The 15,341-nt window shown below is 48.3% G+C and overlaps 1 protein-coding gene across 3 annotated transcripts in view; it reads right to left on the bottom strand.

The window, feature by feature from the left end:
- Positions 1-4,444: 4,444 nt before the first annotated feature.
- LOC139263176 (bcl-2-modifying factor-like) overlaps positions 4,445-15,341 on the bottom strand; it is a 113,891-nt gene continuing 102,994 nt past the window's right edge. For 2 of the 3 annotated variants that reach the window (XR_011593056.1, XR_011593057.1), the window contains exon 5: positions 8,720-8,797. Coding sequence is in view for 1 of the 3 variants with exons in the window: in XM_070878849.1 (XP_070734950.1) it covers positions 8,684-8,797 (114 nt within the window). In the remaining 2 variants the exon portion in view is untranslated. Of the gene's footprint in view, positions 8,798-15,341 lie in introns of all 3 variants that reach the window. The other variant, XM_070878849.1, reaches the window with a different exon arrangement.

The raw sequence follows: 15,341 nt of genomic DNA, 5'->3' as shown, positions 1-15,341 counted from the left end.
CTCCCAAGGTGCCAGTTTCAGTATGTGATCAAATCGGCCTGTTCCATTTGAGCTGGCACAGCCGCCCCAATGAAACGCAAAGAAATTGCACACAAGAAAAACTAGACAAGACCAGTAATACACAAAATAAATTATACAGAATAAATTACAGAAACAAACGGGAGTTCCCTTGCACCTCTCACAAGGCTGACGTGGGCAGTCAGCGACGAGCATCTGTGCAGTTCCTTCTCAGTTGTCCATTCCCAAGGCAGTCGTTCTGTGTTAGCTGGCTCAGCGTTCAAAGATTGCAGGAAACATTTCTTCGTTTTTGTAAAAAGGCTGCACCCACAAAAACGCGCCCCAACAAGTGTTTGTTTCGCTTCCCATTCCTCCCGACCAAACGTTGCAACTCTTCGCGCAGAGTCGCAGAAGGGTCAAGTGTCAAGGGGTCACTTAAAAATTGCTTTCTTCCCTTGACAGGGTATTTTCTGAGATGAAACCATAAAACAATTCACTAAAAGGATGGCCCCATTAACCGGTACGAATGTATGTACATGTGTGTGTACACATGTGTATATATACACACATGTCTGTCTATCTGTCTGGAGCATTGAGACACAATAATTGGGCTAGTTATTACATTCTACATATTGCACAGTCTTAGTCATTCTATCACAGGACCATAAACTGTGGAACTCCTAGTCTCCCTAGCGTCTTCACTTCCTCCTTAACTTTCAAAACCAAGCATAGCAGCATCTAATCATGACTCAATTTACCTGCTCTTCTTAGGGTTGCAACCCTCCAGGGTTCTCCTGGAGTTCCGAGGGATTAAATACTAATCTCAGGGACAGACACCCCACTGAGAGAAAACCAGGAGAAAATTCATATGAGCATTAAAAATTGAAATGTGTATTTTTTTCATTTTCTTTGTACACTTTCATTTATGAGTTACAAAATAAACTGGGGTGGGGGGGGGGGAGGCTGTTTGAGTGACAGCCAAGTATTGTTCAATTGGGTAATGAAGAGCCTGTTTGCTTTCTAATTGGCTGTGGGATGGAGAGGATAGATGTGTCTGCTGGCCAATGGCAGGAGTCTGGGGGTGAGGCTGTTGGAAGCGGAAGGTCATGTGACGAAACCTCCTCAGAACACGTCCAACCAGAATTGGTAAATCCAAGGTCTTCCCTTTGATAATCTTTTCAGCCTAGCTCTATGTTGGCCTTAGGCTTGCCCCTGGGTGTCTCAATTTAAGAAAAACTCCCACCTACGTTGACACACTTTGCTAAATTCATAGGACGAGTTAAAATTTATATTTCAAGGATAGTCCAAACAAAATGTTTTGTATCTGGACACCAGTGTTGCTAACGCTCGATATTTTACTAGCGATTTGACTGGTTTTGCACTATTGTGATAACTTGCACGAAACGCAGATTAAAACAATAGTGTAAAACAAGAAATTGTTAACAAAATCGTGAATGTTTGCAACAGGGGCGCCTCCTTTCTACACGGGTGCTAAAACGCAGCGAATTCAAAGAAGGGTTGACTTGTCATCGGCTTGGTGACAGTGCAGACAATTGGCAGCTCATTGCATCATCACTGCGTCTGCTTCCCCTTGCAGCCCATTATCTCCAGGCTACTTCCTTTTAGCCAGAAGGAAGATAGCATCGCAAGGCATTGCACACAGCAAGACCAAGGGGAAATGCATCAAAATAATCTCAAGGGTTTTGGCCAAATCTGAATGAAAGGTAATATAAAAACATTAGGAACAGGAGTAGGCCATTCAGCCTCTTGGGCTGCTCCATTGTTCAATTAGATCAGTGCTGATCTGCAACTCAACCAGTGAGCAGTTTTTGCTATTCGAACTCCCCTAAACCTGCTGCACCACCAATGCAGCAACTGTGAGCCCTTGAGCATCAACTTGTTCAATAGGCAGCAGCTACCTTGCTGCTCCAAGAATCAATATCAATAACCAACACATTCAACTGCAGTCGTCAAGTGATGACTTTAAGGGTGGGGGGAATAGAGAAAAAGTAAGATAGAGAAAGAAGAATGAGAGAGATAGAGAAAGAGCAGAGAGAGTAAGAATGAAAGAAAGGCAGGAGAGAAAAAGGTGGTGAAAAGTGCACAGAATGAGAAAGAACAAATGGAAGAGAGAAAGGGAGAACTGGAGAGAGAAGGAATGGGAGAGGGGAAGGCAGAGAGAGAATGAACGGGAGACAGAAAGGTAGAGTGTGAGGAAGAACAGGAGAGACAGAACAAATGAGAGAAAGGTATAGTGTGAGGCAGAACATAGAGAAAAATAGGAGCGAACGGGTAGAGTGAGAGAGAGAAACAGAACAAAAGGGAGAGAGAAAGATAGAGTGAGAGAGAAACAGTACAAAAGGGAGAGAAAGGTAGAGCGAGAGAGAGAAACAGAACAAAAGGGAGAGAATGAATGAGACACACAGACACAAATACGCAGGACAGGGCGGCAAAAAAAGAGAATGAGAGAGCAAGAAAGAGATCTGATGAGAGATGAGAACTGGAAAAGGAAAGCGGGGGCGGGGGAAAGAGAAGGAGAAAACAGGCGACAAATGATGGAGAAAGTGCATGTGAGAGGTGGTGTGAGTTGAAACATTTAGTGTGTAGCATTAATTACAGCTGGCAGGCTTCAATGACAAGGAAGCAACTCAGAGTTACTGCTTCCTGCCACACCAGCCCACGGCCTACTCATTAAAATATCTAGAGTCTTTCATTAGATCTTTCCTACTCTTGCTTCACTAATAAAACCTTTTGATTTACTCGAACAACAATTGAAGACATTGTTGCAAATATAAAAGAGAGTGGAGCATTACCACAGTGGGATCTGCCTACACCTGAACTGAGGGCAGGATAAATTACACCCAAGTTTAGCTCTCATGATCCAATAACCAGCTATACGTCACCGAATAAGCAGCTAGCAGATAATTAATAGCTAATTCAAGGCTCTTTAATCTCTTGCTGGTGTGCCAATCCGCCAAATATGACATACTGGCACACTGCTCAGTTGGGTTACAGGTCAAGGGTTAGAGGTCACTTATCAGCAGACCAAACGTGTGGAAGTTCTAGGAACTGATAAAGCTGGCCGGGTGGGGGGAGACGGGGGACCCATCTCAGGTGAGTCTGCAGCTAATGCCCAATTAACACTGGCAACAGCTACCCACCCTGCTTCCCCCATCTATTCTCCCAATTAGCCAAGTGGGGTGGAGGATCTAAAGTGAGCCAACAAAAGAAAAGGTAAACAAAGCGACTTTGATGGGGCGGTAGATGGGATGTTATAATTGATCTCAGTGACCATTTGCCAGGGAGCAGAAGAATTTGGACATTAACAGAAAAGGGATGGGCAGAGCAGTGATGCCTTCCATGGTTGGATAGTCCATTCACATTCACTGGCCAGGCTTGCACATGGAGTGGGATAAAATTGACCACTTGTATAGAGCCACTTCAAAAACAGCAATTCAATGGTGGCAAACAAGACCACTCTCATCCTGCAGCAAAGCCTTTTCTCTTTAAGAGCAGGGAAGTCTTTCAAGAGAAGCTTGTGGATGAAAAGTGTTGACTTTGAGCACCAGATCTGGGAGCGTTGGCTTCCAAGCCCCTGCTCTGCATTCCTGATTGCCTAAGCCCCTTTTATGAGAAAAGAGTTGCATTTATATAGCACCTTTCACGACCTCAGGATATCCCAAAGCGTTTCACATCCATAGAAGTACTTTTGGAGTTTAGTCACTGTTGTAATGTAGACATTGACTAGACTTCAAAAAGTACTTAATTGCACTGTAAAGTGCTTTGGGATGTCCTGAGGCATAAAAGGCACTGTATAAAAGCAAATTCTTTCTTTACACTAACATAAAAAGAGATGCTGGAAGAAGGAAAGATCTGGAAGGAGAAAAGACGGATTAATGTGTCGGAGCGAGGCTCTTCATTAGAGCCAATAAAGGCTCAAAACCCGATTGTTAACTTGTCCTATTGTGGCTATGAGAGGCACTGCTTTATATTTACTGCCTTTCCTGAATTTATTTAGCAGCATAGGAACAGGAAAAGGCCATTCAGACCCTCAGGCCTGCTCTGCCATTCTCTACACAAGAAAAGGCTGAGGGGTGACCGGATAGAGGGATTTAAAATTATGAAGGGGTTTGATAGGGTAGATGTAGAGAAAATATTTCCCCTTGTGGGGAGTTCAAAGCTGGGGGCCATAAATATAAGATACAGGTTGAACCTCTCCCATCCGGCACCCTCAGTTCCTGACCGGTGCCGGACCATAGAATTTTCCGGACCACGGGAGGTCATGCCGGCCCCCAGACTTATCGGGTACTGCTGACCTGGGGCTGGCTGCTCCTCCTCTCCCCGCCGCCTCCGGGGTCGGGCCAGCACACCGTGTCCTGAGGCCGGCCACTCCCCCCCCCCCCCCGCTGTCCCCAGCGCGGCCCCCCCGCCCCCCCCTCCAGTGGGGTCGGTGCGGGGAGGGAGTGAGGCACGGTGACCGACCGAGGTGCCAAAGTTGGGCCAGAAATGCTGCGGAACAACCCCTGCGCAGAAGCCTACTGCGCGAATGATGCCAGACCTGGGAGATTGCCGGACCAAAGAGTCCCGGACTAGAGAGGTTCAACCTGTAGTCACAAATAAATCCAATGAGGAATTCTGGAGAAAATCTTTTACTCAGAGAGTGGAACTGGCTATCACATGGAGTAGTTGAGGCAAATAGCACAGATACATTTAAGGGGAAGCTACAGAAGTACGTGAGGGAGAAAGGAATAGAAGATATGTAGATAGGGTGAGATGAAGTAAATAAGAGTGGGAGGGGGTTTGTGTGGAGCATAAACACAGGCCAAATGGCTGTACATTCAGTGTAATTCTATGTAATTCAATTAGATCATGGCTGATCTGCACCTCAACCCCAATTTGCTCCAAATCCTTTGATACCATTACTTAACAAAACTCTTATCGGTCTCACAGTTTTGAAAGCTTCATATGTCCCCCTCCACCCACAGCCTTTTGGGAGGGAGAGTTCCACGTTTGTACTGTCCTTTGTGTGAACAAGTGCTTCCTGATTTCATTCCTGAATGGCCTGGCTCGAAGGGGGAAGTTGGGGGCCAATAGGAGAGGGCACAGGACTGACAAAGTCTCTCACATTTTAGCCAATCAGCATGATGCACCGGGGACTGTGTACAATGTAGAATCCAATGTACATTGGACTATGTACAATCCAATCAAGCCTTGTGTATGTTCAAACTAACGTTACGGTGTGTGTGTGCAAGGCTGAAATCAAACTCTTTCACAGAAAACTAGACTGGCAGATTAGTGAAAGGACTGCCCCAGCTTTATACCAAGAGAGGAGAATATATCCATTGTGTAGTGTGTGTTGCTAAGTGTGGTTGCCATGGCCAGTCTCCTGCGGCAATGGCAATGTTACAGTCAAATAACTGTTTGGGCAATATGTTCCCGCGTCCCACACTCCTACGAGAGGAGATACTGAGAAAATACGGAACCTCATGGGGCCACCTTTAGTAATATATTTTCACTACCAATTTTTCCCCTCCCCCCTCACAAAAAAATGCCAACCTTGTCACTTGACCGTTACCCTCCTGGGAGTCAACTGGTCCCACAGGGAAGCTGTAATCAAATCCTCACATTTCTATAGGTTACCTCTGGTAACATGTAACACAAAGTGTAGACACATACTATAGGAGTCACCACATGAAGACTGTTGTTTCTATAGTTAAGCATTCTGTTCTACAATGGGATGCAGAGAGAGTCAGAGTGGGGAGCATCTATAGTAGTGACTGGGCACTACCAAACACACCAGACCAATTGGCACATTGTACATGTCTATTACCACCAGCCAGCTCCAGGAGTATGGTATTGGTATGATACTGGCAACACCACATTGTGAGTGATGGATTGCTGGAATTTACAGGGCTGGAATTCGAACTGCAACAGGGTGTGCAACACCATCTGAATTACAGCCTTTTACACCCTGCAAATCTGGTCCCAGATTTTGAGAACTATATATACTGTTCTACTATTTTGATGCAGTTGGGCTCAGCAGGGCGGGTCATGGTGACACAGAATTGAGAAGCTGAAGAACGTTGTCATGTGACCAGTTGCATCAAAGGGTCTCGTTTAGGAATTGGCCCATCGCTGCCAGTATAATTCCAGTACCACTCCCTCACTGGATCTAGTGCTTGCATCAGCCAACTGCTCACTGAGTTCAGTTGTAAACTGTCAGGACTCCTTCAGCAAGAATATGTTCATGGTCCCAGAAATGTCCCTGTGGAAAGGGACTTCACAGCACCACTTCGGGTAGACTTCAGTGGCTTGCTGTCGGAGAGATGGGATGCTCAAGGTCGGCGGTCCGTTAGTAACACGGGCCCGTTTACAGGAGTGGTCACACGTGGGGTTGGGGGCGTCAGGACACCTATGATGTATCTCCTCAAACCAACAGGGACCAAGAGCACAGGCCAAGCCTGGAGATTCTGACCATTCCACCAGCGATGGGCAGACTCCGGGCCTGTACACTGGGGCTCTCTCCCAGCACCATATATAAGACAGCCAGTGGCACAATGGGCACAGCTTGGCATCAGTAACCAGCCTCATTGGAGATGGAGAGGGCTTTGCAGTGACCTGAGGATTAGGTTTAGGCTCCAAGAATCTAAGATGACCGTCAGTGCACAGATATCGTAGAAAGAGCAGCCCTTTACCATGTTGGAGTGGGGGGGGGAATGAGAAATGGGTGTCTTAGTGGTTCTGTAGGTATAAGTGCTCTAGAGTTCTCTCAATAGCTCAGTGAATTAATCCAGTCAATAGTAAAGCCCCATACAGTCCCAGGTTCAATTCATGTCTATGCTGTGTTAGCTGATCTCAGCTTTAGGGCCCCTTAGCTAGGGACGGGGAATTTATCCAGGGTTGCAGCTTCTGGCTGCTATAAAGCAATGCCTGCTGAAAGGGATTGTTGGGTGAGGGCAGAATCCGGCTTGCCTATGGCGCCATGGATGACTAACCCGAGAACACTCACGTGAACCATGAACGTTGAGGTGAAGTACAGGCCAATGCCTGTGGAACGGTACCCCTTCCAATCGGTCAAGGTTTTCAGCAACGGAGGGAAAACTGGCACGGAGAAATATATTTTTAAAAAAAGCTCTTGAAGAATCTGAATGGGGAGCGATTATGTCCAAAGCTAGATTGAATCGTGATATCAGAATCTCCCTGGAAGCTATGGTTGCCTCCAGAGATTGGCGACACCAGTTAGCTAGGGCTTGACTGAGCCTGCAGCAGACATAGCTGGTTCTGGTGAAACTCAAGTGCCGACCTATGGCATCTCGCTCCAATTCTCTAAAGGTTTCAAAGCTGACAGATTCATCCTCTTAACTGGCACTCAATCCCAGAGTATGTTCACCATGACCATCAAACCCACTGCTGCAAATGCATCGGAAGTTCCCTCTATATTAACCCAAAAATGCACTTTGGCTTCCGTCCTTACGAGGTGCACCCCAATAATGTGCCGTTTCGTTTTCCCACACTCATTATTCCTGTGGTACCTTTGTGAGGTTGCCGATTTGGTGCCAATTGGTGTCAAGAACTGAGAGAAGTGTCTGTACTGTGGCCTACTGCCCAATACAACCTGCAACTATGAATTAAAGCCCAGAAGGTCAGCAATCTTTGAAATGGTGAATAAGGGGTTATTTAAAAGAGGTGTTCAAAACTGTGAAAAGTTTTGAGAGAGTAAATAGAGGTAACGAACTTTTAAAGTGAAGGGAAATGGAAACTCCCAGGAATGGAGCCTGCACCTCCGTTTGGGCCCATGTGGCCTAGCTCGGACTGTTGGCCTGCTGGAGAGAGGATACTTTGGGTTTGAGTGCCTACACTTACTCAACAAAGCTCTAATCCCAAATGCGATCACAACATAGGATCCTAATTAAAACCATTGATAAACAAAGCTTTCAGCAGGACTGTAGGAGCTCGACAGTGGTCTCTGTGCATGAGTGGGCAGAACAATTCAAGGCATCTGAATCTTAGCTTTTCCGGGAGGAATCATCCAGTTCCCAGAGAGGTCACTTGGTTACGTTCTACAGCTTGGAGAGAGGTGCGGAGGGGAGGGGGGGGGGTAGGGGATGGGGGAAGAGGAAATAAAACACAGGTTAAACCTCCAAGGGATTGAATTGCACGTAACCAGCGTTGAGAATCCAGTGAAACTTGCTTCGCTCAGGTACTAAAGACTCTTTGGTATGATTTTGATGGATCGGTGAGTGGCAAGATGTCTCCATTTTGTTTTTTTTCCTCTTCTTTTTCTTCTTACCGCTGTATTTGTCCGTTTTTTTGTTGTTGACATAATAAGACGTGGAAGGAACAGAGGGAAAGAAGTAGAACACATTCTTTGCAGAGGTGAGAGGCATTTCAGGAGTCCAGCCTTTGGAGGAAGAGGCACTGCTGGCAGATGGAGAGCACATGATAGTGAACAGGAACAGTTTCTACTGGAGGTCTGTGGAAAGCACTGCTACATTTCCACTGTATATATATATATATATATATTTATATATATATATATATATAAAAAAGGTAACACCATCCGACCAGCGGTGTGTATGTCTTCAAACCCGTGGTTTTGTTCTCTTGTTTAGTGCCATTTGCAGTACACTCTAACGTATAGTTGCACAGTGGACGGGGGGGGGGGGGTGAAGGGGGAGGTTGGGCCTCACCTTTGACCTGCCGCCTCCACATTCTCTTCCGGGTCAAAGATTAAAGTAAAGAGGAGGATAAGAAGCCGCCACCAGAAGGGCTGGTCTGCGCGGTTTTCATCCCTGTTATGCTGTGGAAGAAGAATAAAGTCCTTTTTGAGAAATCGTAACGTTTTGAACCCATCACCTTGACATATCACAGAACAGAGAACTGGTCGCATAGCACATAAGCAGCTTTTGAACTACATTTGCTTCAATAGCAACACGACATGGTGAAATAGTGAAATAATTTTTGGGGGGGAAACCTCCAACTTTCACAGTTTGGGTGTGGTATCTTGGTGGGGGCTGGGGCGGGTGGGAGTGGAGTATCGACAGTCATTATACATACTGAGTGTTGCAATTCAGTCGCAAGGGTATCATGGCTGAGTCTGATTCTGTCCTTACCTCTGGGTGCACAAAAAGACCATATACCCACTCCCTCACATATCCCCCCCCCCCACGGACACACACACCCCCCACATCCCTCACACTCCCATATCACCTTCAAACACACCCCCACATACACACCAACCCCCCAAACACCCCCCCCATGTCCTCTATCCCACCCCACATCCACACCCCCTCATCCCCTACACACACGCACCTCCACCCGCTCTAACACACCCACCCATACCCCACACCCGCACACAAACCCCCACCCACTACACACACAAACCCCCACCCACTACACACACAAACCCCCACCCACTACACACACGCACCCCCACCCACTACACACACGCACCCCCACCCGCACTAACACACCCACCCATACCCCACACCCGCACACAAACCCCCACCCACTACACACACAAACCCCTACCCACTACACACACAAACCCCCACCCACTACACACACACCCCCACCCACTACACACACGCACCCCCACCCGCACCACACACGCACCCCCACCCGCACTAACACACCCACCCATACCCCACACCCGCACACAAACCCCCACCCACTACACACACAAACCCCCACCCACTACACACACACCCCCACCCACTACACACACAAACCCCCACCCACTACACACACACCCCCACCCACTACACACACACACCCCCACCCACTACACATACACACCCCCACCCACTACACATACACACCCCCACCCACTACACACACACCCCCACCCACTACACACACAAACCCCCACCCACTACACACACACACACCCCCACCCACTACACACACACACACCCCCACCCACTACACACACACACACCCCCACCCACTACACACACACACACCCCCACCCACTACACACATACACACCCCCACCCACTACACACACACACCCCCACCCACTACACACACAAACCCCCACCCACTACACACACACACACCCCCACCCACTACACACACACACACCCCCACCCACTACACACACACACACACCCCCACCCACTACACACACAAACCCCCACCCACTACACACACACACCCCCACCCACTACACACACACACCCCCACCCACTACACACACACACCCCCACCCACTACACACACACACCCCCACCCACTACACACACAAACCCCCACCCACTACACACACACACCCCCACCCACTACACACACACACCCCCACTACACACACAAACCCCCACCCACTACACACACACACCCCCACCCACTACACACACACACCCCCACCCACTACACACACAAACCCCCACCCACTACACACACAAACCCCCACCCACTACACACACAAACCCCCACCCACTACACACACACACCCCCACCCACTACACACACACACCCCACCGATGTTCCTGCTAAGGTTCACTTGCGGCCGTGCAGTAATGGGAAAGGTCCCGCCAAGGCCGCTCACCAGCTTTTACACTGTGACTATCACGAGCGCACAGAAATTTAAGGGGACTGCACATTAAAAGAATGAGGCCGCGCAGAGGGGGATATGGGGGTGTGAGGGATATGGGTGGGTGGGGCAGGCTGTGTTTATGGGGAGGGGGATGTGTGAGGGGGTGGGTATGTGGTCTTTTTGTGCACCCAGAGGTAAGGACAGAATCAGGCTCAGCTGTGATACCCTTGCGACTGAAAGGCCATCAACACTCAGTATGTGTAATGACTGTCCCCACCCCAAACAAACACCCCCCCCCACCACACATAAACATACTCCCCTCCCACACACACCCTACCCACCCACACAACCCCCACCCCCCCCCCCACACACACACACCTGCCCACTCCCCACACACAATCACCACTCCACCCACATAATCCCCACCCACACACACATTACCCACACACACCCCACCTACACACACACATTACCCACACACACCCCATGCACCTCCCACCCACACAACCCCCGCCTCACACACACACCTATACACACCCACCCCCACACACTCAACCCCCAACCCTCACACACACCCACCCCCCCACACACAACCCCACACATACACACATCCTGCAGCACATATAAGCACCCCCACTGTGTATGTACTGTGAAAAATAGTTACAACAGTGTAATGTATGCAACTGTGATGCTCACAGGTTTGTAGAGTTGTTGCATTGTGAGTGGCTTAGCCAGTCATGTGATGTTCACAAGATTCAATAAATCCCCAGTCAGTTGGGTCTAGATTATCCACAATGAGGTATGCAGTTGTGAGCCAGTGGATGAATTGGTAATGTTTAGTGTGACTGTTAAACCTTTGTTAATAAACCAAATAGTTCTTAATAGCAATGTGTTGCTATGAATTCTTAAGCAAAGAACCCATGAAGCAAATACATTATAAACATAATTGTGCATCCCTTTAGCAAAGTATTTTGCAACAGTTGAGTTACATGGAGAGACTAGAGAAGCTGGGATTCTCCTTAGAGCAGTGAAGTTTAAGGGGATATTTAATACAGGTGTTCAAAATGAGGTAGAGTTTTGATAAGAGTAGATAGGAAGAAACTGTTCCCACTGGCAAGAGGGTCAGTAATCAGAGGACAGAGATTTAAAATAATTGACAAAAGAACCAGGGGGGAGATGAGGAGACTGTTTTCACACAGCGAGTTGTTATGATCTGGAATGCACGGCCTGAAAGGGTGGTGGAAGCAGATTCAATAGAAACTTTAAAAAGGGAATTGGATATATACTTGAAAAGGAAAATTTTACAGGGCTTTGGGGAAAGAGCTGGGGAGTGGACTATTCAGGTAGCTCTTTCAAAGAGCCGTCACAGGCACGATGGGTCGAGTGACCTCCTTCTGTGCTGTATGATTCTATGATAATTCTGAAGGAAATGATCAGCTCAGCCAGAAACCTGACTCTTCCCACACTTGGCCTGTGGCCAAGCATTCCCCTGAGCTAATCTGTGATAGTGTTACAAAACATTTAGCAGTCAAAACAAACCTCAATGTTATTCATCTCAACACCTCAATAGGAATCATTTCTGGGCAGCTCTCTCCTCTGAATCATAAGTCCCTGCTAACGTCAAACCGTAGCTTGACTGATGTTGGGTTTGGGGTTCAAAGGCCGTTAGAGGCTTGGGGCGTGAAATTGCCCTGCGCCTGATTGGGGTGGTAACCAGCCGGGACTGGGACTTCCTGCAATTTCTCCCCCAGCCGCTGAATTGGGCTTACCGCCCCTCAAAGGAAGTTGAGCACAATCTTGCGCGTTCCACTTCCTTTAGGGACGGTTTCCGAGGCGCCACTGGGGCGGTGAGTCGAGCGCTACCAGGGTACTCCGCATAGTGCTGACTCACTTCAATGTCTCCCCCCTTCAATTAAAGCGGAGGGTCACAGCGCACTCTGCAAGGCCTCTGATGGCCTCCACAGAGCCACCAGGGCAACGTGGGACCGGGGCCTGCAGCCCCGCACCCGAAATGGAATGCAAGGCTGCACACCGGCGGCCCGGACCACGATAGGGCCGCCATTCTGGAGCCGACCCAAGAGTCGGCAATCCAGAAATGATGGCGGCCTGGGCGACTGACGCCCTCCACTTTAAGTAGAGCCCCGAGATCGGGGTCGGCGCGGGACGATGAGGGGTCGGCGCGGGGTGGTGAGGGGTCGCTGCGCACGGCGATGACGTCATCGCTCCGCGCGGTGGCCCGGGGCACTAACTGTGGCCGTAATGCTGCCATGGCAGTTCATCCGCAAACTCCCAGCCAATTTCCCGGGAGCCGGTGGCGCCCCATTATGGGGCGGAGGTAAAAAGTCACCTCCGCCCCATTAGCAACTGCAGGGGGCGCTAAAGGGCCTCTAAAAAAGGGGCAATTTCGTCCCCTTAGTATTTTAACTCTGAGTCTATTCCTGGAGGTTTCATCACATAACCTCCTGCCTCAAAGGGTAGCTGTCAAACAGGATGGTGATAGCTCAGCCAGTTGCCCAGATCTGTATAGACCAGAAGGCCCTGAGTTCAATCCCAAGTCTGTGCTTAGTCAGCCGGTCTCAGCACAAGGTGGACCCTGCTGATTCTGGGAGTAAATATTTCACCCGGGTATGCAGCCACACGAAGCGGGAAGAACCAATCCCTACTCTGTCCCGAGGTAGCTGGGGCAATGGCAGGAAGTGCTATGATTTGCCTCAGGCCTGTCAAGTAGGAAATGGAAAGCTCCTCTAGTGACTCATATCTATCCAGACCTGAGAGCACCAGGGTAAATCACAAGCCTGTGCTCGTGAGCTGATCTCAGCCCAGCAGCCTCTGGTCTGGGCACAGGACAAGTCAGTTACTCCAACGTCCCTGTGTCAGCTATAGCTCAGTGGGTAGCACTCTTGCCTCAGAGTCAGAAGGTTGTGGGTTCAAGTCCCACTCCAGGAACTAGAGCACAAGGCTGACACTCCAGTTCAGTGCTGAGGGAGTGCTGCACTGTCGGAGGTGCTGTCATCTTGGATGAGACGTTAAACCAAGGCCTCATTTATTCTCTCAGGTGGACATAAGATATCGCATGGCATTATTTCAAATAAGAGCAGTGGAGTTATCCATGGTGTCCTGGTCAATATTTATCCCTCAATTAACATAACCAAAAAAACAGATTATCTGGTCATTTTCACATGTTTGCTTGTGTGCAAGTTGGCTGCCGCGATTCCTAAATTACAAAAGTATTTCAATGGCTGTAAAGTGCTTTGAGACATCCGGTGGTCGTGAAAGACGCTATAGAAATCCAAGTCTTTCTTTCTTTCACAGCTATGCAGAGCAGAAGGCCCCAGATTCGGGTTACCAACTCTGGTTGGACATATTCCTGGAGGTTTCATCACATGATCTCCTGCTTCCTGCATAGTCAAGCAGCCTGTTTATTTCCCATTTCCAATATTTTTATAACTAATAAGAACATAAGAAATAGGAGCAGGAGGTTAGGCCATTTAATACGATCGTGGCTGATCCGATCATGGACTCAGCTCCACTTCCCTGCCCGCTCCCCATAACCCCTTATTCCCTTATCAGTTAAGAAACTGTCTATCTCTGTCTTAAATTTATTCAATGTCCCAGCTTCCACAGCTCTCTGAGGCAGTGAATTCCATAGATTTACAACACTCAGAGAAGAAATTTCTCCTCATCTCTGTTTTAAATGGGTGGCCCCTTATTCTAAGATTATGCCCTCTAGTTCTAGTCTCCCCCATCAGTGGAAATATCCTCTCTGCATCCACCTTGTCAAGCCCCCTCATAATCTTATACGTTTCAATCATCCTTCTGAATTCCAATGTGTATAGGCCCAACCTACTCAACCGATCCTCATAAGTCAGCCCTCTCATCTCCGGAATCAATTTAAAGTATTCAAAGAAAATGAAAAAAAAACAATTTAATGCCCCAATGATTTTCCTCAAGGGTTGCTCACAGCAGCGTCTGAGATTAATTCCTGGAGACTTCAGGGCATTTCTGGAAGGTTGGCAACCCTACCCCAGTTTCAATCCAAAGCCTGTGCTCATTTAGCTGATCTCAGCCAAGGTGCCCCTGGGCTAGGCACAGGACAAGCCAGTCAGATTATCACAAACACAAAAGCAAAATACTGCGGATGCTGGAATCTGAAATAAAAACAGAAAATGCTGGAAATCTCAGCAAGTCAGACAGCATCTATGGAGAGAAACAGAGTTAACGTTTCAGGTCGATGACCCTTTGTCAGACCTGGTGATTCATCAGTTCTGACGAAAGGTCATAGACCTGAAACGTTAACTCTGTTTCTCTCTCCACAGATGCTGCCTGACCTGCTGAGATTTCCAGCATTTTAAGTCAGATTATCACATCTGATTACTCTCCAGTGCCCTCTGCTGGAACGCACTTGCTTGTGGGCATCGGGGGGATGGGGAGACGGGTGAACAAAGTGTGGGTTCATCTGGGACATTGCCAACCGTTGTACTGTCTCCTGCCACTCACTACCTGGGTGAGCATGCAAGGAATAGCTTTTTGTCGGTATAAGGGAATGGTACACTGCCCTGGTACATCGAGGGGTGGGCAAAACTGGAATTAGGTTTGAGAGCTCAGACCGAGTCACCAACGAAATGAAGCTGGGATCTGATCTCCAGGAACTGGGAATGCTGGGATAGGAGGAAATGGAGCTCAGAGAGTGGGGATCTGATCTCCAGGAACTGGGAATGCTGGGATAGGAGGAAATGGAGCCCAGAGAGTGAGGATCTGATTTGGTTGGTTGTTTTTGTGATGCTTACTGGTTCAAAAAGTGCCACAC

This window comes from Pristiophorus japonicus, chromosome 4, assembly GCF_044704955.1.
Source record: "Pristiophorus japonicus isolate sPriJap1 chromosome 4, sPriJap1.hap1, whole genome shotgun sequence".
NCBI lineage: Eukaryota > Metazoa > Chordata > Chondrichthyes > Pristiophoridae > Pristiophorus > Pristiophorus japonicus.
This window is presented reverse-complemented; position numbering and strand designations above follow the sequence as displayed.